This window comes from Rhinopithecus bieti, unplaced genomic scaffold (assembly GCF_001698545.2).
Source record: "Rhinopithecus bieti isolate Rb0 unplaced genomic scaffold, ASM169854v2 scaffold_22453, whole genome shotgun sequence".
Taxonomy (NCBI): domain Eukaryota; kingdom Metazoa; phylum Chordata; class Mammalia; order Primates; family Cercopithecidae; genus Rhinopithecus; species Rhinopithecus bieti.
The window spans coordinates 200,288-225,254 of NW_016810682.1; the positions used below are offsets into that span (position 1 = coordinate 200,288).

Consider the following 24,967-nt stretch of genomic DNA (forward strand, 5'->3'; position numbering starts at 1 on the left):
GTGCCTTTGCTGCCTTCTCTGGATACCATTCTGACAATGGCTTGGATGACAAGGAAATGACTCATTGCAAACTCTGATTTCATGAAATGGCTTAAAGAAAGGAGCATGATTCATGGGCTAAATACACATGGTTGCTGTGGCTTGCTAAATTAGATATGTGCACCCCGTGGTTTTCAGCATACAGGTGTTTACCTGCTTCCAGAATTCAAAAACACTTGCCAAATGGTGGCTCAGTTGGTTTGACATATTGGATTAGGGTGGGAATTCATGGTGACCCACCCCAACTGGTATTCTTCCCTGTTGATGGTGGGTGAAGCCCTCCTCCCCTTGAGCCTCAGTTTATTCATCTGTGAAATGAGGATTTGGACTGGATGATCTCCCAGATTCCTCTTAACGCTTGTTTCTGTGATTCTACCTTTGTGGTTTAAGAGCACAGAAATCAGAAACCATTCTTTCCATTCTCTTGGCAAGAAGACAGTTATTTCTGCCTTGCTTTTGGTTATGGACCCTCTATCCCTGCACTAAGGAGTGTGGGGTCTCTGGCCGACTGGAGCTGGGAGAGGGCAACATGAAGGCCAGAGGGAGCAAAGTTTGGATTCTCGTGAAGTTGCACTGAGTCCTGCCCACCTCCTCTCCTGGGAAGATTGTTGATTCTGGACAACTGTCTTGTTCCACCAAGCTGACTCTGCCTTTTCAACACTGGAGGTGTTCATGAGCCCCTGTGGGCCTTGGCACAGGCATGGACTAATCTGGCTTGGTGGCTGAGCTCAGAACGTGGAGTTGGCATTTGACTAAGATACTGTGGAGTCTTGGTGCTGAGACATCTCTGTTTCTTCTTTCAGACCACAGAGTATTCAGCCATGGCCTCGCTGGCTGGTGGGCTGGACGACATGAAGGCCAATCTGGCCAGCCCCACGCCTGCTGACATCGGGAGCAGTGTGCCAGGCCCGCAGTCCTACCCCATTGTGACAGGTGAGGGCACCTGGGGCGTGGGGGATGAGTGAGGGAGGAAGAGAGAGAGAGGAGTGTATGGTGGGAAGAGTGGCTTCTTGGTGTGTTTGGATGTGATTGGCCAATTTTGTTTTAACGAGGTTATAAGGTCTGGTAACAGGTCAGATGCTAGGGCCAGGGTTGCAGCTGTGATGAGACATGGCTGGATATGGTTCAAACAAAGCCAGGGAGAACAAATGCCAAATGGACTGTGGGCTGGAGGGGACTTGGGGTGGGAGGCAGGAAACCTCCTGCCAGAGGGGCCCCCGTGGGTGGGGCTGAGTGTTCAGAGGCCTAAGGTTTATCGCTTTCATGAGAAAGGCCACCCTGGTGGGCACCAGCCTCAAGGAGGAACGGGATTCTTTGCAGATTGCTGTTGGCAGGCAGAAACTGAGTCAAGAAGGGCAGGCAGCATAGGTTAGAAGGTGCTTGGTGGATGCAAAGTAGCCACCCTCTGGAAGTCCCAGGGCCAGACTGTTTAGCTGTCTTTGTAGAGATTGGGAGTGTGGGTCCTGGAGGTGCACTGTGGTGTTTGATCGTGCCATTTACTAACTGTGCAGTCTTGGGTGAACCATGTATACGTTCTGGGCTGTGACTTTAAGCTGCACAGAGGGACTAGTGCTAGCACCTGTCCCAGGGGGCTGTTGTGAGGATTAATGGGTTTGTATGTGGAAGGTGCTTGGAGTCTCATCTGGTACACGGTAAGCACCCAATACATGCAGCTGTTAGGATTCTTCTCAGAACCCTCTCCCTGTGGCAGGTCACCATGGGGCTTGCTGGCTTGCTGCTGCAGAAGGGCTGGATGTGTGGGCCAGGACGGGCAGACCCCTGGCCCAGCTGTGCTGGGATAATGTGGAGCCGACTCCATATGGACAGACTCAGCTGCCAGCTCTTGGTTGTCCAACCGGACAGGCAGGAGGCCCTCTCAGATACTGCACAAATAGACAAGGGGCTGGCGGGCCACACTTGGGCCAGAGCCGTGGGTCCAGTTTGAGGTAGCAGGATGCCCATGTGGGCTGATAGGCAGGGCACAGTGAACAGTGACAGTGACATGGGACTCGTAGACATGCAGGTGAACTGTGGGTGCTTCAGGGAAGCTGGGTTAGACTCGGGTTAGAACAGTGGAGGGTGTCACTTAGGCCAAAGCAGCAAGACAAGGAGGGCCCAGCTCCGAGACCTGGGCTGACAGGTCAGCACTGAGGCTCAGGCAGAAGAGCGGGGCCCTATTTGCAGCTCTGAGCACCACGTGAGGGCCAGTCAGGTGGCAAGAGCGACTTTGTCCCCCATCCACCGGAGGTGGGCCAAGAGCTTGGAGTGCACCCAGGCCTGAGGTGGGAGATGTTAGTGAGGGGCAGGGAGCCNCTCAGATACTGCACAAATAGACAAGGGGCTGGCGGGCCACACTTGGGCCAGAGCCGTGGGTCCAGTTTGAGGTAGCAGGATGCCCATGTGGGCTGATAGGCAGGGCACAGTGAACAGTGACAGTGACATGGGACTCGTAGACATGCAGGTGAACTGTGGGTGCTTCAGGGAAGCTGGGTTAGACTCGGGTTAGAACAGTGGAGGGTGTCACTTAGGCCAAAGCAGCAAGACAAGGAGGGCCCAGCTCCGAGACCTGGGCTGACAGGTCAGCACTGAGGCTCAGGCAGAAGAGCGGGGCCCTATTTGCAGCTCTGAGCACCACGTGAGGGCCAGTCAGGTGGCAAGAGCGACTTTGTCCCCCATCCACCGGAGGTGGGCCAAGAGCTTGGAGTGCACCCAGGCCTGAGGTGGGAGATGTTAGTGAGGGGCAGGGAGCCGGGGAGCCCCAGCTGGAGTGAGCCTTTGCTGACCCCACAGGTGTCCATGGAGGTCCCCTCTCCTGGTGTCACAGGAATCCATGACAAGACCTCTGAAGGCACTCCCATTTCACAGATGCAGAAACCAAGTCTCAGGGAGGGGCAGTGGCTTGCCCAACATAAGGGGCAAGGGGGAGTTAGAGCTAGCCCTCTGGCTCCCAAATCCTGGGCCCTGTTTCCTTTTTTTCAAGGAACTACAAGTAATTATAGAGGTGGGCATGGCAGAGTGCAAAGAAGCCTGGATTAGTGAACAGTAATAGCAACTGGCACTTCACTGAGCACTTACTGAGAAGCAGGCATTATGCTAAGTGAACTCACTTTACCTTCAGAGGAACCCTGGGAGGTGGGACCATTATGATCATGTCCATTTCACAAATAGACAAACTGAGGCTTGGGGCAGTTGAGTGGCTTGTTGAGATCACAGCTGGTGAGCAGTGGAGTTGCAGTTAAATGCCAGGGCCTGTGCTGCTGGCCACGCTGCCACACAGATCAGCTGGGGCTCATCCAGCACGGTCACTGCCTTGCTGTCTAACTCTGGACACTCTCTGAGCCTCCATTTCTCCACCTGTAAAAGGGTCCTGGTCTCTCAGTGTCCAGGTAAGGATCAAATGAGATCCAAGAGGAGACTGTTCTGCAGAAAGGAGGGTTTGTTACTGGGATCCAAGTTTATAGAAGGTTGGGCAGGCAGATCACAAGAAGATGTTATAGGGTTACCTTGGAGACATTGTGGGTTTGGTTCCAGAACACTGCAATAAAGCAAATATCTCAGTAAAGTGAGTCACACACATTTTTTGGTTTCCTAGTGCATATAAAAGCTATGTCTGGCTGGGCACAGTGGCTCACGTCTGTAATCCCAGCACTTTGGGAGGCCGAGGTGGGCAGATCACCTGAGGTCAGGAGTTCGAGACCAGTCTGGCCAACATGGTGAAACCCCGTCGCTACTAAAAATACAAAATTAGTTGGGCGTGGTGGTGCATGCCTGTAATCCCAGCTACTTGGGAGGCTGAGGCAGGAGAATTGCTTGAACCTGGGATGTGGAAGTTGCAGTGAGCCAAGATTGTGCCATAGCACTCCAGCCTGGGCAATAAGAGCCAAACTCCATCTCAAAAAAAAAAAAAGATATGTCTATGCTATACAGGTTGAGCATCTGAAATGCTCCAATATCTGAAACTTTTTGAGTATGACATGATGCTCACAGGAAATGCTCACTGAGGCATTTCAAATTTTGGATGTTCAGATTAGGAGTAGAACTGGTAAATATAAAGCAAATATTCCAAAATCCAAAACGATCCAAAATCTGAAACAGTTCTGGTCCCACGCATTTTGGATAAGGGATACTCAATCAGTACTGTAGTCTAGTAAGTGTGCATTGTGTCTTTTTAAAAGACACATACCTTAATTTAAAATAGTTATTGCTAAAAATTGCTCATAATCATCTAAGCCTTCAGTGAGTCGTCTTTTTGCTGGTGGAGGGTCTTGCCTTGATGTTGGTGGCTGATGACTGATCAGGATGGTGGTTGCTGAAGACTGGGGTGGCTGTGGCAATTTCTTAAAATAGACAACGATGAAGTTTGCTACATCAGTTGACTCTTCTTTTCATGAAAGACTTTTCTGCAGCAGGGGATGCTGTTTGATAGCATTTTATCCACCATAGAATTTCTTTCAAAACTGGAATCAGCTCTCTCAAACCCTGCCACTGCCCTACCAACTAAGTTTATGGAATATTCTAAATCCTTTGTTGGCATTTCAACAATGTTCACAGTATCTTTACCAGGAGTAGATTTCATCTTAAGAAACCACTTTCTTTGCTTATCCATAAGAAGCAATTCCTTATTCACTAAAGTTTCATCATGAGATGGCAGCAATTCAGTATATCTTCAGGCTCCACTTCTAATTCTTGTTCTCTCGCTGTTTCCACCATATCTGCAGTTACTTCCTCCACTGAAGCGAGTCATTTTCAGCCCTCAAAGTCATCCATGAGGGCTGAAATCAACCTCTTCCCAACTCCCATAATGTGGATATTTTTACCTTTTCCCTTGAATCATGAATATTCTTTTTTTTTTTTTTTAGACAGAGTCTCGCTCTGTCACCCAGGCTTGAGTGCAGTGGCATGAACTGGGCTCACTGCAACCTCCGCCTCCCAGGTTCAAGCAATTCTCTGCCTCAGCCTCCCAAGTAGCTGGGATTACAGGCACCCACCACCACAACCGGCTAATTTTTGTATTTTTGTTAGAGACAGGGTTTCACCATCTTGACCAGGCTGATCTTGAACTCCTGACCTCGTGATCCACCTGCCTCAGCCTCCCAAAGTGCTGGGATTACAGGCGTGAGCCACCGTGCCCAGCTGAATCACAAATGTTCTTAATGGCATCTAGAATAGTGAATCTTTCCAGAATGTTTTTAATGTTCTTTGCCCAGATCCGTCAGAAGAATCACTCTCTATGGCAGATATAGCCTCACAAAATGTCTTTCTTAAATAAGAGAACTTGAAAGTTGAAATTACTCCTTGATCCATGGGCCATGGAATGGATGTTGTGTTAGCAGGTGTGAAAACAACATCCATCTCCTTGTACATCACCAGCAGAGCTCTTGGGTGACCAGGAACAGTGTCAACGAGCAGTAATATTTTGAAAGGAATGTTTTTTTCTGAGCAGTAGGTCTCAATGGTAGGCTTAAAATATTCAGTAAACCACGCTATAAACAGATGTGCTGTTATCCAGGCTTTATTTTTCCATTTATAGATCACAGGGAGAGTAGATTTAGCATAATTCTCAAGGACTCAAGAATTTTTGGAATGGTAAAGGAGCACCGGCTTTAACTTAAGGTCGCCAAGTCTATTAGCCACTAACAAGAGAGTCAGACTGTTCTTTGAAGCTCTTGAAGCCAGGCATTGACTTCTCCTCTCTAGTTATGAAAGTCCTAGATGGCATTTTTTCAGTATAAGACTGTTTGGTTTATATTGAAAATCTGTTGCTTAGTGTAGTCACCTCCGTCAATGATCTTAGTTCGATCTTAGCCTCTACATCAGCACTTGCTGCTTCACCTTGCACTTTCATGTTATGGAGATGGCTTCTTTCCATAAAACTCATGAACCAATCTCTGCTAGCTTCTAACTTTCCTTCCACAGCTTCCTTACCTCTCCCAGCCTTCCTAGAATTAAAGAGAGTTAATGCCTTACTCTGGATTAGGCTTTTGTTAAAGGGAATGTTGTGACTGGTTTGATCATCTTCTTTTTTTTTGAGACAGGGTCTCACTCTGTCACCCAGGTTGGAGTGCAGTGATGCAATCATGGCTCACTGGTCTTGACCTCCTGGACCCAAGCAATTCTCCTACCTCAGCCTCCTGAGTAGCAGGGACTATAGGCATGCACCACTGTGCCCGGCTAATTTTTACTTTTTTTGTAGGGACAGGGTTTTTCTATGTTTCCCAGTCTGTTCTCAAACTCCTAGGCTCAAGCAATCCTCCCACCTCGGCCTCCCAAAGTTCTGGGATTACAGAAGTGAGCAACTGTGCCTGGCCTGGAAAATTTTTTATAATTTTAGAGTGGGAAAAGTCTTTTTTAAACTAAATTCCAAATACAAAAGACAAGACAAATAAATTTAAGTATTAAACATTTAAATCTTTTGTGTGCATATGCAAGAACATCCAAAAGGCAAAGAACAAAATGAAAAAAAAAAAGGTGTAGAACACAGATGACAAAAGCTAATGTCCTCAATATATAAAGAGCTTTAAAATGAATAAGAAAAAAATCCTTTGCCCATTTTTTTCTACTGATTTTTTTTTCTTAAAGTTTTGTTCAACCTGAACATGTTTTCATTGGGAAAAAATGCAGATGCCCAACAGTATATGAAAACATGTTCACCTGACTCATAACTTTAAAACTGAAAATTAAAACAATCATGGGACACTTAAAAACATCTTAACAAAGATTAAAGTTCAGTGTTGAAGATGGCATGAGAAACATATATTTTGAAACACTATGATAAGAGCATACATTGATGCAATCTCTTTCGGAGGGAAACTTGGCAATATCAATCACTTTTTTTTTTAGAGCTACACGAACTGGAATGGGAGCTATCAAAGTTTTAAATGCACATGTTAGCTTGCTTGACTCAGAACTTGTATATGCACTTTTAGGAGTTTATGCCACAGGTATATTCACATAGATGCACAATGATATCTATTTATGTATAATCCTTACAGAATTATTTATAATGGAAAATAAATGCAAACAACGAAACATCCATCAATAGGAGCTGGCTAAATAAATGATGGCTCTTTCACACAATAAAATACTATGCAGCCACTAAAAAGAATTAAATAGACCTATCTGTACTGATGTAAATAAGTGTCTAAGATATACTTTCAAGAAATATTAAGTATTTAAGTATTTCATTTATATGAACAATGAAAGTTTTTCATTTGTATGAGAAAATATAAAGGATGGACACACAGATGCACATGCACGTGTGCGTGCACACACACATCAGATGCTTGTATATGAAGATCCAGTGGCAGAGCTTTGAGCCCTTTCCTCTGCTTTTGGGGGCATTATGGTGCTGTGGTAGGGATGCACTGCAGTTGCGATCTCCACCCAGATCCACCCAGCATCCCCTTGGGATAGCAAATATTCACAGTGCCCCTTTACTCTCCTGAAATTATGTCCACTAAGAATGTAGGTCTGTCTTCACATCTAATTTCAAATAAAATCAAAACAATGCCCTAGGAGGTAAATGAGATAAAAGCAAAGTTATGTATAATTAAATAATATGTACTTTGATATGTAAATACTCTGGATGTTTAAACTGCAAGACATAATGAAGGTGTCCAGGGCTTTCCCCGTGCACAGAATCACAGTGAATGCAACAGCCCCAGACATAGCCTTACGCACAGGTATAGACTAGGGACTAATACTGACTTATCCTACCAGTGTGATTTTACAAATAGGTGAGGAACCCCTGGCAAAGTTCCAAGTAAAACAAAGTACAGGCTTTGCTCCATTTACACGGTAGTTGCATTCCTAGAAAATTCAGGGTATATTAAGACCATGGAAATTGGAAGTTCACATTTATATGTAAATGAAGTTCAGTTCCAGATTCAAATACTTATAAACAGATTTCTCACCTACCTGAATGTTTGGCAGGACAGGAGAGTTGTGAAGGATGAAGAAAAATTCTTTGCTGTGTGGGATTGTTGCACTGCAAGGCAGTAACACCCCTCAGGCAGGGAGACGCCCCCACAGATTTTCAAAACACTCTCTGTAGGTGCAGTTACCGACCCCATCGAGAACTGTTAAACACCTTGAAGGAATGTCCCCAGGAGCTGCTGGGGGGCAGGGGGCTCTGTTTCACCACGTGGCATTTATCTAATTCCACCTGTGTTAGTGGATTGCTGACACAGTGCAGAGCTCTTCAAGGGACGGTCAGAGCCTTCCAGCCCCACCTCTCTCCTTTTCCCCTCCCCACAAAGCCCAGAGCACTGTAGGTGCCCAGCTGGATGGTGAACCCACCCCAGGGCTCTACCCGAGGTCTGGGGGACAGATGGCTTCTGTGCTGCTCTATCTCAGCCCTCACACTCCGGGCTGCTCAGGGAAGATCTCATTCAAGAAGGATATATATGCCACATTAAATATTAAGTTAAACACCTGCTCTACCAGCTAGGGCCACAGTTCTGAAACTGCTCACCATTTGCAAACTGGTGACATGGCCAGCCTGTTACTGCACTGTCAGCAGTTTGGGCCTGTCCTGATTGGGACTAATTATCTGCAGGTGTGTCATTGGGCCACAGGCCTGCTGATGGGGGAGCCACTGTGCTTACCTGCCGGAGAGGACGGCGGGTAGGGCACCAGGCTCCCCACTTCTGCTCACCTCTCTACTGGTGAAGGACCTGGCAGACTTGCCCCCAGCTGGGTCCACCTGACCTTTTGCCTGAGAGAACAAAGGAATGGGGCCAGACTGTATCTCACCGGCCTCTTTCCCTGCGGACCATCTCTTTGCATCAGTAAGCTGGCATGTCAGGAGGAGACAGAGAGAGGCCTCTTGTGGGCCAACAAGTTTGGGAAACACTAGCCTGGTAGGTGATCTGGGCCCTGGGGACTGAGGCTCCCACTGGACACTGCCCCTTTTTAGTAGTGGAAATACCCACAAAGACAGACGGAATGGCTGCCAAGTCCCTGAGTCCACCTGCTCTGATTTGCGGCATACCTCAGGTTCAATGTTTGGAGCCTCAATACCCAAAACTTGGCAGCCCAAGAAAGTCCACCCTCTTCTGGCTTTTAATCTGAGCAACAGCCAGGGGCTGAGGGAAAGAGCACTGAACAGGAGTCAGAGGAAGAGGTTTCTGTCTGGACTTTGCACCTAACTGGTTCTATCTTTGGACACATTAATCATCCTCTTCTCTCCAAGCTCGTTTTCCTATCTATGAAATAGAGGTGGTAATTCTGCCCTTGCCTCCCTTGACTGTTTCAAGGATAAAATGAGCCAGTGGGAGGAGAGGGATGAAGAGCCACCGAAGGGGCATCTGAGTGTATGTGGGCAGTTGTGGAGAAGGAGGCTTGGAGGGGTTCAGGATCCAGTGTTGGCGAGTCCCAACCTTCCTCAGAGCAGATGTTCTGACCATACCCGGGCAGGGTGGGAGGATACTGTGGTCCTACTCCTTACTTCACAGCTGGGGAGACTGAGGACAAGAGAGGGAAGTGACCTGCTCAAGGCCACATTCAGTGAGTGAGAGCTGGAGCCCCAGTTACAGCTCCCTGAGGGCCCTCGCTTCCACAGCCTGCTGACATTATATGATTAAATGGACTAAAAAAATCTCAGTTCAAATTTCCTGGAGGCATCTCTTTTAGTGTGCAATTGAGAATGTCAGCAGGGAAGCCAGATTGCCGGAGCTGGAAGCCCACTTCACTGCATTCTAGCTGGGTAATCTCAGGCAAGTTACTAACTTCTGGGCCCAAGTTCCCCATCTGTAAAATGGGACAGCACTAGAGTTTTCTCACAGCTTCTGGCAAGGATTATATGAGTGGTCCTTGCGTAGCGCTTAGCACAGTGCTTGGCACATGGTAAACACCCCATAAATGGTAGTTATTACTATGTGTATGGGCTCTTGTCCAGAGTCCCTTATCTCTGCCCTGGGAGCATAAGACAAAGAGACATATGCCCAGTGACAGCTCTCTATATGGGGATGCTCTCAGAAGGGTCCTGATCCCGCAGAAATTCACAGAAGGTGGTGGAGTCTTGGAGATGCCATCAGGACGTCTGACTGAGGGGCAGGGATGCAGAGCTCTGAAGTTTTTCCACTTGTTTAGAGTCCCGGCATCTATCATCAGAAGCAGGGACATCCACTGTGGGTTTGGGGATTTTGGGGAAACAGTAAACACTGCATGGCGTTGCTTTCAGCCTGTGAACCCACGGACTCCAGACCTGGGGCGTCTCAGGGGCTGGGGAGCCCAGGCTGGTTTCTGCTGCATGGTGGAGACCCTCCGCTGGGCTGAGTGACTTTGGGGTTTTCCTCCTCAGGAAATATGTTCTGCCTCCTCTGTCACACTCCCCTCTGGCGGAGTGCCAGGCAGCTCTGAACAGCCGTTTGTCCATGTTTCCATGGGGCGTGCCTCCTTTGACCCATTTTTTATGAGCCTTTTTGAGGCCCGTCAGATGTAACTAAATACCTCCTTCTCTCAGAGTGAAATCATAATGAACAATGAAGCAAAAATACAAGAAACGCCTTGTGTATCGAGGCTGCCAAAAGGTGCTGTGAAAAATTACAACAAGCGCTACAGTGCAGCTTGATACCCTGCAACTGAGTGTCGGCCACGGAGCCGTCCTCGGAATTCCATGGAAGATGCTAGGCTGGCTATCAGAGTTGTTCTGTGGGCCAGGCATGTGGCTCATGCCTGTAATCCCAGCACTTTGATAGGTCAAGGCGGGAGGATCACTTGAGCCCAGGAGTTCAAGACTAGCCTGGGCAACATAGGGAGACCCCCCCATCTCAAAAAATAAAAAACTGTTTTGTGCATAGGAAAGGAGATAATATCAACACTTAGAGCTCACTGGACTCTTGCTCTGTGCCAGGCTGGGAGTACCATGTGCCCCTGGTGGACAGTCCCTGCCCTCACTGGGCTGACCTGTGGGGCAGAGCCAGGCAATTTATAGTAAACACGGAATAAATTTGCAATGTAATTTTACCACGGCATATGCTCTGAAGAAAATAAGTGGGAGAGAATAGAGAGCCTCAGGGAGTGGTGCCCAGCGGGGTGGGTCTCTGTAAAATGGTGGTGTTTGATCTGAGATCTAAATGTTGAGAAGCTTTGTGGGGAGCTGGGGGAAAGGCATTCTGGCAGAAATTACAGCTTCAGCCTTTTAAATGTACAAGTGAATGAATGAATGAATGACATGCATACCCTAAAGGACGGGGCAGATATCTCAGTTCTTTCTGTGTTGACAGCTAGGCTCAGCCCATAAATCAGGCCTCAAGGGCTCTTGGAGTTAGAGAAAAGCATAGAGGTTAGGCAGCCTGATTCTTCACAAGCCCGGGGTCAGTTCCACATCAGGGCTTGGTCACCTCTGGTGTTGGGGATTTCCCTGCCTCAAAGGCGAAGTCTCTCCCAGCAGTACTTACCCGGAGCTGTTCTCAGTTGAAGTGATTTCCTTTCCCACTGTCAGGCCAGAAACGGAGGTATCTGTAAAGTCCAGGCGGACATCTATGCTTTGAACTCATAGACCAGGCACTGCCCAACACGTCCCTCAGCCTTGTGTGTGCCCCCGAGGTCCAGCCCAAAGGTGCTTTGATTTGCATAGAGTTTTTTTAAACTTAAAAAAAATTAGACCTAACATTTTAACAACCAGAGGAAATACACCCCAATGTCCATCCATGGGGGTCTTGTTACAGACAGAATAGCTCATCCACACAATGGAGTGCGAAAGAACGAGGAAGCTCTTTATATCTTCACAGGGGATGTAAATAATGTATCTTCGAGATACATTATTTATGAAAAAAAGCAAGGTAAAGAATAGTGTATACAGCATCCTGCCTTTGCGTAAAAAAGAGACAATGGGAATGCATATTGGTGTTTGTGAGAGTTAAAGAAACTCTGGAAAGGTACTCAGGACTTAACCATGTTTAAGCAGAGGGTATGGGGAGAGCACTTTTTACTGAGTGCTATTTACATTTTAATTTTTTGAACCTTAACATATCAGCTATCAAAAAGTTAAATTTAAAAGTGCCTTAAAAATCAGGAGATTTAACATAAAGAGGGTGGACTGCTTGAGCTGAGGAGTTCAAGACCAGCCTGAGTAACATGGTGAAACCTCGTCTCTACAAAAAACTGCAAAAATTAGCCGGATGTGGTGGTGTGCACCTATAGTCCCAGCTACTTGGGAGGCTGAGGCAGGAGGATCACCTGAGCCCAGGAGGTCAAGGCTGCAGTGAGCCACGATCGTGCCACTGCACTCCAACCTGGGTGAAGGATCGAGACCCTATATCTAAAAAAACAAGAATTGAAATGTCTAGCTTCTTTTGGAAAAACGGAAGACTTGGCCACCTTGGGTCGACATTCCCATGTAGCCACACTTGGGGAGAGTTGAGAAGTGGTTGCCCCTGTAGCTGAAGCAGCAGGCTCCTGTTTACCCCAGACCCCACCCGGCAGCTTAATCCACTTACCTTACCTCCTGGCCCCTGTGGGCACTGGGTTTTCAACCCTGTTCTAACCCATCACCCCACCCTTCCTGTGTCCTCTTACCCTCATTCCTGCCCAATAGAAACTCCTCTCTCAAGCCAGGAAGGGCAGCCCACAGGCTCTCCAGCTAGCCTTCCCTGTCCCTGACCTCAGGCCTCTGCTCAGGCTATTCTGCCTGCTTGGGATGGCTTTCCCCAGTATCAGCTCAGTGTGCAAACCATCCACTGGGAAGGGCCTGGAGCAGCGAGTGCAAAGTTCTCAAGAATTTGCGGCAACCCAGCGTTTCATCCCGGTGTAGTGACATCATGCTCTCTCCAGACTCCATGTTGTGGGCCCTTTGCAGTAGCAGTGGCTGCAGCATGAAAACTCCATATCCAAATTGGATTCTCTCCAGAGATACAGGGCTATTTGCATTCCAGAACGATTCGGGGGTGAATTGTATTGAAATTTAAAGTATTTGTTTTTTCTCTGGTAAATAGACTCACAATTATAGATTCTTGGATTCCTAGAAGCCTAGAATTTTGGAATCTTAGTTTTTGGAAGGCTACTCAGAGGTTCAGAGATGCCAGAGGTCTGATCATTTTAAAGCCGAAATGAAACTCAAGCATCTTCGTAATTAAAATGCATGTAGAAGAAAAATATGATTTGCTTTTAGGTTAGTTCAGTGTTCCCAAGAAATATTTGTTGAATAAAATGAATTAATATTTGTGTAAAGTGCAGCATCAATTAAACAAATAATTTCAGAGGAAAGTACTCCAGTTGTTTCTGACCTTATATTTTATAGAATAAAAAATAAATGAAGCTGGACAGCCATTCTGGTAATGCTTTCATAGATTTTTATACTTGTGAGTGGCTTGGGAGCCCACCCTTCCAAAGAGCCTTCAAGCAGGTCTCTGGGCCTCCAGCGTCCAGCCCACCCTGCTGTGTTCCGTCTTCCTAAAATAGCGATTTCATTAGCTTGTTCTTGTGGTCAGAGATCCCCACTGCCTTGTCATTGTCTGGAGGAGAAAAGGTGCAAAGGACAGCGCCTGGGCAATTTGCAGAGTTTCTGCCATTCATCACCCATTCACTCATCTCTCCATTAAAACTGAACTCCTCCTTCACATCAGACCTCAGCCTAGTCTAGGTCCTGAGGGTTTTAGAGTTCCTGCCCTCAACCAACCCACAGTCTGATGGGGATACACAGCAAAGCAAAACAAAACAAAAATGAAAAAGAAAGGGAAATACTGTGGGAGAAGCCAAGTGCTTTTGACAGCGTGAAGGAGGGAATAGTCGCTTCTCTTTGTGGGGTTTGGGGAAGGTTTTATGGAGGAAGCAACATCTAAGCTGCTCCAGGGAAACCATCCACCCTTGGCTTCTCTGCTCTGAGGTTTGGTTTAATCTCTCACCATTCTCTTAAAAAAAAACAAATCTTTTTTTTTTTGGAAACAGGGTTTACTCTGTGGCCCAGGCTGGAGTGCAGCGGTGTGATCTCAGCTCACTGCACCCTCGTCCTCCCAACCTCAAGGGATCCTCCCACCTCAGTCTTTCAAGTAGTGGGGACTATAGGCTCACACCACTATGCTGGCTAATTTTTGTTTTTTTTTTTTTTTTTTGAGACGGAGTCTCGCTCTGTTGCCCAGGCTGGAGTGCAATGGCCGGATCTCAGCTCACTGCAAGCTCCGACTCCCGGGTTTACACCATTCTCCTGCCTCAGCCTCCCGAGTAGCTGGGACTACAGGTGCCCGCCACCTCGCCAGGCTAGTTTTTTTTTTTTTTTTTTTTTTGTATTTTTTAGTAGAGACGGGGTTTCACCAGGTTAGCCAGGATGGTCTTGGTCTCCTGACCTCGTGATCCGCCCGTCTTGGCCTCCCAAAGTGCTGGGATTACAGGCTTGAGCCACCGCGCCCAGCCTAATTTTTGTATTTTTTTGTAGAAACAGCGTTTCGCCATGTTGCCCAGGCTGGTCTCAAACTCCTGGGTTCGAGCAATCCTCCCACCTTGACCTCACAAAGTGAATAATTCCTTTTTAATTGCAAAGTAATACATGTTCACTGTAAAATAAATTCAAATGGCACGGAAGTATGTACAGCAATGTGTCCCCACGTCTCCTTAGTCTATTACTAATCCATTCTGTAGATGTCATCAGAGTTGACGATTTGGTATGTATTCTTCAAGAACCTTTGCTGTGCATAAAGAAACATGTCAGTATGTACACATACAGTTTATTTCCTATAAATGGGTTCAAACTCTCTGCATTGTTGTTTAATTTTTTTAAGGTTATTCACGTTTTAAGGACACTCTAGCTGTCTGTAGGTAAAGAGCTTCTACCCTGTCTAGTGAACTGGATGAACCAGCATGGATTTTTCTCTAGCCGTGTGGCTGACCAGCCCCAATCCTCAGGGCCAGGGGGCGAATCTCTCTCAGTATTTGATACGCGGGGCTTCAGAGGTGAACAGGCCCAAGAAGGGCAGAGGGCAGGGCACCCTGACATCCACAGGAGACCCAGGGTTGTTGGCATACAGACAGCTGACTTGGAGCCTGGCTGTGGCCTCCCCCATGCTATGCGGGGACAGGGGCTGCCAGGAGGACAAGGGGAAGCCATGGGGAGGAAGCTTTAGTTTAGTGAGAAGAAGCACTTCTGAGCAGTTTGAACTCTCTGAAAGCTGAATAGGCTGCCTCAGGAGATAATAACAATGATAGCTAATGTTTAATAATAAGCATTTGTTACGTATTTTGGTTCATTTAATCTTTTACTCTTTAAAACACAGGCACTATTTTGGTCCAAGTAACAGTTAAAGAAACCTCGTGAGTTCACACAGCTAGTAAGTGGCGGTATGGTTTTCTCCTAACTCCTCTATGGTTCTGCCTCCCTTCGTAGCATGCCCCTCAAGCAGAGCTCTTTCCCGCTCACTGGTAGCACAGAGAGGCTAGTGTCCACCAGGGTATGGGAAGCTGATCAAACGTGCAGTCCTAGGTACAGATGCTGGATCAGACTGCCTGGCTTTGAATCCCAGCTCTGCCACTTATGAATTGGTGACCTCGGTTTTTCAACGTGTGTGTGTGTGTATGTGCGCACACCTCAGTCTCCTCATCTATAAAATGGGGATAGAACTCACTATGTAGATGAAGTGAGTGGATAACTTGCAAAGCGCTAAAAGCCCTGCCTGGGCTTGTTACGTGTGGCTTTGAAAATCTGGAGCTGGGGAAAACAACCTGAGTCAGAGAGTCAGACTTAGGGGTCCCCTGCAGAGGGGCTGGTGGGAGAGCTTGCGGGAGTATCTGTCCAGCGTGGAGTAGGCCTGATGGCTGCCTGTTTTGGATGTTCTATTGACCTCCTGCAGTTTCCAGTTGCTGCTGTAACAAACTACCCCAATCCCAGGGGCTAAAACAATGCAAATGTATTATTGTAAAATTCTGGAGGTCAGAAGTCCTAAAATCAAAGAGTGGTGGGCTGCATTCCTTCTGGACACCCTGGAGTAAAATTCATTTCCTTGCCTTTTCTAGCTTCTAGAGGACACATGAATTCCTTGGCTCATGGCCCCTTCCTCCATCTTCAAAGCTGGCAGAGTAGCATCTTCTCTCCTCCTTGGCCTCTGCTTCTGCAGCCACATCTTCTCTCTGTGCCTCTGACCCCCTTGCCCCCGTTTCTAAGGACCCTTGTGGTTACATTGGGCCCACATGGATGATCCAGATGCTCTCCACAGTGCACAGACCTTAATTTAATCACATCTGCAAAATCCCTTTTGCCATGTAAGGTCACATAGTCACAGGTTCTGGGAATTAGGATGTAGACATCCTGGGCAGGGGGGAGGATATTCTTCTGTTTACCACGTCTCCAGGGCCAAATATAAAAGCCTCCTTGAGCACCCCGCATCCCATCGTTCCCCCGGATGACCCGTCATCGGTGAGAGACTGGGCAGCTCTTTTGCTCCATTTCTGCCTGTTCTTTCTCCACTCTCTCCGTGAGCACTGGCTGATTCTCACTCTGTCTCCTCCATCTGCCCCAGTGCCGAGACAAGCTGTGCCCTCCCCAGGTGCCCAGAGTCGAGAGACTGGAATATTGGTGCGGAATAAACCCTAGAGATCACCAAACACAACTCCGTCATCGAACAGATGGGGATGTTTAGCACTGAGAACTCAAGTTCTCCCAAAGTCAGACACCTCTGGATCCCATACCCCTTGACTCCTATTCTAGTGCTCTCTCCTCCATGTGGAACTCAGCCTTTGTCCTTTCAGAATGGGACTTTTTTTTTTTCCTCTCCTATTCTCCTTTCTCAGCCTGGTTGATCCACTGCCCTCTATCTGCCTATCTATGAAGCTGCCCAGTGGAACCCTTTATCCAGGCCCGTCTTTTTGCCATCTTTCAACTCAGCCATGCCGAGTCCCTGACTCCAAGCCTTTGGTCTTGCTGGTTCCTGTACTTCGGATGCTTCTGTCATTTGCCCAGGGGTGGCGGCAGTCTGCTGTGAAAGGGAGAGGGGGGCCTGACTTGGAGTCAGGATCACAGATCTTCATCCCAGCTCTCCCGTAACTCCTGGTAACTTTGAGAATTCCCTTCCCCTCTGTGAACCTCAGTTTTCCCATCTGCCCAGTGGGAATTATAAATTCTGGCTCATTCTTACCTTGCAGGACTACAGTGAAGCGCACATGAAAGAAAATGTGTGGTAATGGCCCAGAAGCTGTAAGGGGCTGGGTCCTCTCTTGTGAGCTCATGGAGAGCCGGCCACCTTGACTGTGCCAGGGGTCCTGCCTGCCCGGCAGGAAGGTAAAGATGAGCTGGTCCAAGGCTTTGCCTGTAAAAGGATCTCACAACACTGCTGAGGGATGTAAGAATCAGGAGGCCTGACAGTCCCTGCCCATGTGCCTTCAGTGCATGTCTCCTTGGAGCAGTCCTCAAGTGCTGCCTCCTCCAGGAAGCCCTCCACAATTACCCTACAGTCAGAAGTCATATTGCCCTTGATCAGCCCACCATTACGCCTGTTAGCTCATTGTGCCTTGATTTATAATTCTTTGTGTCCAGCCTAAATTTCTCCTTAGTCTACAAGATTCTGAATTGCCTCTGCCTTCTCCAGCACAGCCTAGTGTGGAACTTGGAATATAGTAGGTACTCAGGAAGTATTTACTGAATGAATGAATGGATGAATGGATGATGGATGAATTAATAAACCAGTGCACTGTCTATTATGATTGGTCATTACTAATTGCCCTGCACTCCACCCTTCTAGGTCATTGTCAAGGTTATTGACATGATTCAGACACTCACATACACATCTTTGATTAGCATAAAGGCACATTCGAATTCAAGATATTATCATAATTATTATTTCTTCCCAACTGCATTAGCTTCTACCGGTCTGCTGCCTTTTTTTTTTTTTTTTTTTCTTGGCCATGTTCACAGCTCAGGAAAAAAAATCTCTCTCTAATGTATCTCTATTAGCTTTTATTTTCATTATCTGTGAGGCCATAGAACTTCTACTCCCACCCTGAGATGATCTATATATGTTTGGTAAGGCTGTTTCTGGCATGAATGCTTAGGGGCACCTGCTGCCTGTCTGGATGAACCTGTCCAGAAAAGTGTTTGCCTTTTCAGACCCATTGGTTCCTTTTGTATGCCTCTGTGAACCCAGATTCAGGATGGGGTCACATGCCCATCTTAAGGATAGTGTGGCCAAGCAGCCTATTTAGGGGGTTGGTATGTGGGACAGGGGTTTAGGGGGCTCTTCCCCCAGAGCTGGTTTCAATCCTGAACAGCCAGAGAGGCAGGCCCAAGCTAGACTCCCATGAGCCAAGAGTCACCAGCAGGAGTCATAGCTGATGCTCCCATCCACTCCCTCTGCACCATGCATTGTTCTAAGCACTTGACTTATTAATAGCTTGTCTAATCTGCATAACAACCCTTTGTGGGAGTCACTCTTCTCATCTTCATTTTACTGGTGCAATAACTGAGGTACAGAGACGCATAGAAACTTGCTCAAGGTCACACAGCTTGTAAGTGGTGTAGCCAGGTTTCAAATGCAGGCAGTCAGACTCCAGAGACCACGCACTTGACCCCTGAGCCACACTGTTCTCATAAAGCCTGGTGAGTCATGACAGCCTAGAAGGGTGCCAGAGAAAGTCTGAGTTGGACAGACCCCTATCTGAAGAACAGAACTGATAGGTAGATCTTAGGCCGTGTATGGGGGCTGGGACTGATGGGGCTTCTTGGGTGATATCTGGTTGAAGGGCAGTGGGTTGACTCAACCCTGAAAAGTTGGCATCCCCTTGGGTTAGCCTCCTGCTCAGACAGACCTCATGCAGCCTGCAGGCCTCAGCAGGCCCTGGGTGAAGGTTTGGTGAGTGAATGGGCAGACACAGCAGGTATGATTGTTCCTTCTTTCTTGGGAAGCATGCTGTGTATTCTCACATGTTCCTGCCTGGGCCAGGCCACCTGGACACGTCTGAGCAGCCTCAGGGCTCTCAGCCCCTGCAGTGCAGCCTCCCAGCCCCCAGGCTTTGTGTTGTCCATTGTGGGGAGCCCTGTGCTTCAAGGAACTCCCCACCTAGACCAAAGCTTTCTTCTGTTCTTTTGCTTTCCAGCAAAAAATAAAAGCATAAGAAAGATAATTGTCACTACTTAAAAACAAATATTTTAGAGATGGGGTCTCACTATGTTGCCCAGGCTGGTCTCAAATTCCTGGGCTCAAGTGATGCTTCCACCTCAGCCTCCTGGGTAGCCAGGACCACAGGTGTGAGCCACCCTGCCCAGCCAACTGCTTTTCTTAAATAGACTTTCTTCCTCCTTCCCTGGTCTGGAGAAAGAAGGCCACGTGCCAGGGTAATGGTCACGCCATTTAGGTCTGGTTCTCTTCAGGAACAAGTCGTGAAGTCCCCAGTTCTTCACACCCGCACCCCACGGGGTTCCTGCTTTCTTATCCTCCGTTGCCTGGCCTGCCTGAGAGGAGGAAAGATGCCAAGTCCCGGTGGTGAGGGGTGGGGAACCTCAGCCCAGGCCCCGGGGCAGGCCAGCAGGTATGATCCAGGTATGATCCAGGTGGCTGGATTTGGGGGAAGGGGAGGGGCGGGGCCAGAGGCTGCACTTAGGGCTCTGGGCAGCGACTCTTTTCTAGCTGGACTGGCAGCCTTATGGGGTCTTTCACAACCAGTAGTATCAGCCCTGGATGTTGTCATTGCTCAGAAGGTGTTGCCCGAAAGAAAACTATGGCTGGCACAAATAGCCATCTGTGCCAGCATGGGTGGGGGTAGATTTCTAACAGATACCTGTGGCTTCATTATTTTAAAATCCCTCTTGTGCTAATAAGGCCAATGGAGTAAAAGGCCCTAGTGGAACCCAGCCTAAGGCCATGGAGCCAGGGTGTGGCTCCCCATCCCCCCAATACTCTCTACCTGGGTCCCGCAGCCCCATTTTGGCTCCTCTCCACCTGGGCCCACAGGGCCTCTCTAAGGGCTGGGCCCATCAATGGCCTGGTTTCTCTGTGGCCTGAGCACACTTCCAGCAGGGACAGGCTCTGCCCATGGCGCCCTCCCGGATGAATCCCTTCTTTGACCTTTGTAATTATTCCTGTTCAATCTTCCTTCGTGTTTTCTTCCTCCTCCCTTTTTGAGGTGCTCAACTCTTGCACTCTCTCCAGTGTATTAAGGATGTGAGTGAAACTGATGACTGGGATGTCTCAGGTCTTTATGATGATGAATGACTTTCACTGCCAAAGCTTTTATTGTCTGTGATTTGGGAAGAAGGGGACTGATATATCAAGGCTGCCTGTCACACCATTTAATACAGTTATAAATCCTGACGTCACTAACTGGTGGTCAGGAGCTGGAGAATTCCACTGGCCACCGCTTTGCCGAGCCTTTATGGATTTTCCCCTTTCTCTGGCCTTTCTTTGCTTGACTATCACAATTGTGTTTTGGGAGGGGGGATGGGGACAGCTAGATAGTGAATTTAAAAATCGCAGGGACACTGGTCTCGGGAGGAGAGGGGAGCCCTCCCTTACCCTTACTCTGAAAGAAGGAGCAGATAGAAGGCCTTTGATTCCAATGTGAGCAAGGAAATTGTTTGGTGAGACAAACCCCTCAAAGTATGCTAATGCCTTCGTGCATGTGCACCACTCTCTACAGTTTACCAAGTGATTTTACATCAGTTATTTTTCAGATCCTCCTACCATCTTGGGAGGGCAGCAGGGAAAGACTTGACCCTCGTTTTACAAAAGAGGAAACTGAGGCTCAGCAAGGTGATGTGCCTTAGCCAGGGTTATGCCACCTGGGCTGATGAGAGGAGCTCCCTGGGGTGAAGCAACAGAGCATCACCATTAGGCGTTCAGGGTGTGGGGTCAGACAGCCCTGGGCTCCAATCTCAGACCCCCCTACCTTTTAGCAGCTGACCCTGGGAAGGCCACTTACATTTTCTAATACTCCATTTTCTCACCTGGAAGTGAGACTAACACTCTCCTCATTGGGTTGTTCTGAGGGTCAAATGAAATCATCCACATGGGTTTCTAAGCTAGGTTCTTGGCTCATCAAAGGTGCTCAGTAAATGTTTTTAAAAGGTGAAACAATAAGGAGAGGCATGTGACAGATGTCACAGGTGCACAACAGGGGCCACTTCCCAAGGCTGGGTGGGAGGGCTTCCTGAGGGAGGTGACACCTGAGCACACGGAAGTGAGCAGGAATTAGCCAGCCTGGGGAAACAGGCCAGGAAGAGCATTCCAGGCAGAAGGAACAGCATGATAAAGGGTGAGTGAGGAAAGCAGCTGGAGATGAGGGAGTGGCCAGGTCCCTGAGGCTGCCAAAGACATGGGGGCAGACCCTGCAGGGCTGTGAGGGGACTCGAATCCCCAAGGGAATCTCTGTGGGGTCTTGACAGAGGGTGGACCTAAGGAGGATGAGACTCGCTGGAAGACATGACCTGCTCCAGGTGGCTATAAAAGCCCAGGAGAGAATGGTTGAGGACCTGGACCCAGGCTGTGGAAAGGGGGATGGAGGAAACGTTTTGAGGGGCGGAACTGGTAATAGTCACTTCTGGGGAACAGGTGGGAGGCCATCAGCGATGGCTCCGCTTGTTGGAGTTTGGGGGACCTGGGAGATAATGGAGCCAGTGGGTGAGATGAAGACCATGGAAGAGCTGGTTTGAATATTTGACCTTGGGGTACCCCAGGGACGCTCAGGTGGAATGTCCGGAGGTCAGTGGAGGCGGGGTCAGGGCTGGAGGCATGGACACAGGTGGTGGAAGGATGCGATCACTCATTAGAGAGCTTTAGACAAGGACGATTGGGAGAAGCAGAGCTGGAGAGGGACTCTGGGAAACCAGGGTGGCTGAGGAGGAGGACGCCATGGAGGAGGATGCCATGGAGAAACCCAGAGTAGGGGAGTGAATGGTGACTGACACGCCCACCACAGATGTGCTCCATCTTGGAGGCTGTAGCAGTCACAGGACTTCATTGTAAACAACAGAATTCTCTCTGGCTGGTTAAGCGGAAAAGGGATTTTCTAAGGATGTTAGGACGCTCAGGGTCTCCAAGAGGGCCACAGAACCAGGCTTAGAGGCTTGCCGGCATAAAGCCTGGCCCATGCTACAGGACTACACTGTGGAGCGGCCATGCAGTGGCCCGTGGACGCAGACCCTTTGGCTCACACAACCTTCGCTGGATACCAGATGTCACCACTAGGACCTTGGCCTCAGCAGATGGACTCCATGTGGTGCCTGCTTCTTTGTGTCGCCAGCTTCTGAATTAAAGACTCACACACATGTCTACTCAGGGGACCCAGAAATATGCCTGCGCCCTCGCCACAAGGGAGGCTGGGAAATCACGTCTCTGACTTCGGCCTCAAGAAGCCTGAACTCTTAAAGTGGAAAATGCCCCAAACAAAAGAAGGATGTTCGGTGATGTCAGGAAGCCAAAAATGTTTGAAGATTTAGAGAGTGAGCAGAGAGATCCAAGGTAATAAGGCTGGAAAGAATCCATTGGCTTTGGTAGTTAGGAGGGCCTCGTTCTTCCAGCCGGTTATCTCCCACAGCCTATCGTTTCCACAGGATTTGAGGCAGCATTAAATGAAAGCCCGAGGGCATCTGCACATGGGCCAGAAACCACCTGAAGAAAGGAGGAGATGGTTGCACTGAATTTGGGATGGGGCTTGCGGCTGTTGAGCCCTGAAGCTCCAAGAAAGCCCTAATGAGGAGAGGAGGAGCTGGACCTAATGAGCTGGACCAGGAGGCCATGGGGTGGGGGCTGTCCTTCAGGACTTCAGTGAGTTGCAGTGGATGCCTGGACTGGGGAAACAGTAAGGGAGAAGAATGAAGCAAGGACCTGCTGGCCCGGCCCCAACCCTATAGTCCTGGGGGTTGGCTGGCAGGCATTTCCCTTTGGCTAGCCCTTGGGTAGCTTCTGGTCTTTGGCTGGTGGCTTTTCTCAGTGGAAAGGATGGAAACTAACACCGATTGGGCTCAAAGAAAAAGCCTCCTGTCCTTATGGGCACAAAATCCCTAGCACTGAGCGTAGGATGGACTCAGAGGAGTAGCCTGGTAGATGTTTTCTGAGTGAAAGAAAGAATGAGCCTAGGCATTTGTTTAGCTTTAGCTCTGTGCCAAACATGGTGATGGGCACCACAGGGAAACAGAGGTGAGCAGGACATAGTCCCTGCACCAGAAGGGTTAGGTCTAGTGTCTTCTACTAGATAGCTGTCCCAGCAGTCTGACACGTGCTGGGCTGTGGAGCTGTGTGCAGCGTGGCTCTGAGAGCACTGAAGAGGGAACATGGGACTGTGGGGGACAGGACCAGGACATTTGGGGGGTCTTTCACAGGAGATGCCATTGGTAGCGTTTGCCCAGCGCCCGCCAGGAGACTGTGGCAACATTTGCTAAGGCATGGAGGCGAGTTGGGGGAGAGCAAGCCATTGAGGGCTGTGGTACTGGTGGGGATGCTGGAACCTATACCACCCTAGCAGAGATGCTTGGGAAAAGGCAAGAGGAGAGGGCATGAGGGGTCTGAACTTGATCCAGAGGTAATGGGGAGCCGAGGAGTGCAGGGTCCCACGGATCAGAGGTGGCTGGAGCCAGGCAGCGGTTCAGTTGGGCTGCAGTGGCGATGGGTGTCTGCAGTGTGGCTGGAGTTGGCTGTGGATGACACCCCCAGACCCTGCCCCAGGAGTGTTAGTGGGAGAGGCTGGGCCAGTGGGTGCCAGGATGTCCGGGTCAGGCCTTCTTGCCCAGGGGCGCCCCCACAGCCTGCTGGTTGCCCTCATTATGCCCCTCATGTGGCGAGGAGAGCCGGGAGCTGCAATCAAGATGCCGGGTGCCTCCTGCTGGTGTGCGGAGAGCAGGCAAACCACATGAGATCCCATCTCGCGCATAATGTGCATCCGAGGACAAAATTAGATTGAGAAGTAAATGGAGCCGAAAATTTCCAAAGCATTTCCCGTCAAGAAGCTATTTGATTGCATGTTTTAATTCTCCTAGTCCTCCTGCCCAGTGAGCTTCAATTTGGTGGGGGTGGCTGGGGCAGAAGGAGCCTGTGATGGGAGGGGTTGCTGGGGTCCTGGGGCCCAGAGGCCAGAGAGAAGAAGAGAGACCCTTTACACATGTGAATGCAGACCCCACGCGCCTCCTTCTCCAGGTGATGTGGCTCAGACCTCAGACAACCCTGTGAAGATAGCGCCACTAGCCCCAATTTGTAGACAAGAAAACTGAGGAGCAGAAATTAACCTGCCTGAGGCCGCATAAATAATATGCAGTTGGCTGGGCTGGCAAGCACTGGCCTGTGGAACTTTAAAACTAAAGCTCATACTAAGTTGGATTGCATGTTTGAATGTTTCTATTTTCTTTCTTTTCTTTTGTTTTAACCAGAGAAGACTGCCTTATTCCTCTTTCTCATTCTCTTTCCTTTCCTCTCTCCGTCCTCCATTTCCAAACCCAGGAACAAACCATGGGAGGCAGAGCAACGGGCATTGTTCCTATTTTCAGGTTTGTAAAGCGAGACTCATCGAGGCACAGGCATTTGCTGGTAGCACAGAAGGAGAAAGTTAGTGTCAAATTCTGTGAAGTTGGATTTCTGTGTGTGTTCCCCCTGACCGGCAGGCTCAAGGACAGCTCAGCTCCATCTCCTGGGCTCCAGAGACACGGCTGGCTCTGGCCAAGTCTGCAGAGCCCAAGAAGATGCTGGCATTCTTAGATCTACTCACAAAAGAAAGTGTAATTCTCTTCATCAGGGACGTGAGCACCCTGGACTACTGGAAGAAAATTGAGAATCAGTTTTTTGAGCTTGAGAGGTGTTCTGTGAAGACACAGGGAAGGGCAGGAAAGCAACAGAGAAAACCTGGGAAAGGAAACCTGGATCGGGATCCATGCTGGGTCCAGGACCCAGATCTGGCTGTGCACAGCCCTCTGGGCAAGACCCTGCCCTTGCGGGAGTTTCTTCTCACCTGCCAAATAGGCAACTAGTGATTTTTTTTTTTTTAACAACTATTAAGGTTTTGTGTTTTTCTTGCTTGTGTGTGT

At 48.7% G+C, this 24,967-nt stretch overlaps 1 protein-coding gene across 2 annotated transcripts in view; it reads left to right on the plus strand.

Moving 5' to 3' along the window:
* Positions 1–24,967, plus strand: part of PAX5 (paired box 5) — a 201,429-nt gene that overhangs the window by 111,189 nt on the left and 65,273 nt on the right. For both annotated transcript variants that reach the window (XM_017892648.1, XM_017892649.1), the window contains exon 7: positions 843–972. In XM_017892648.1, coding sequence (XP_017748137.1) covers positions 843–972 — 130 coding nt within the window. The remainder of the gene's footprint in view (positions 1–842; positions 973–24,967) is intronic.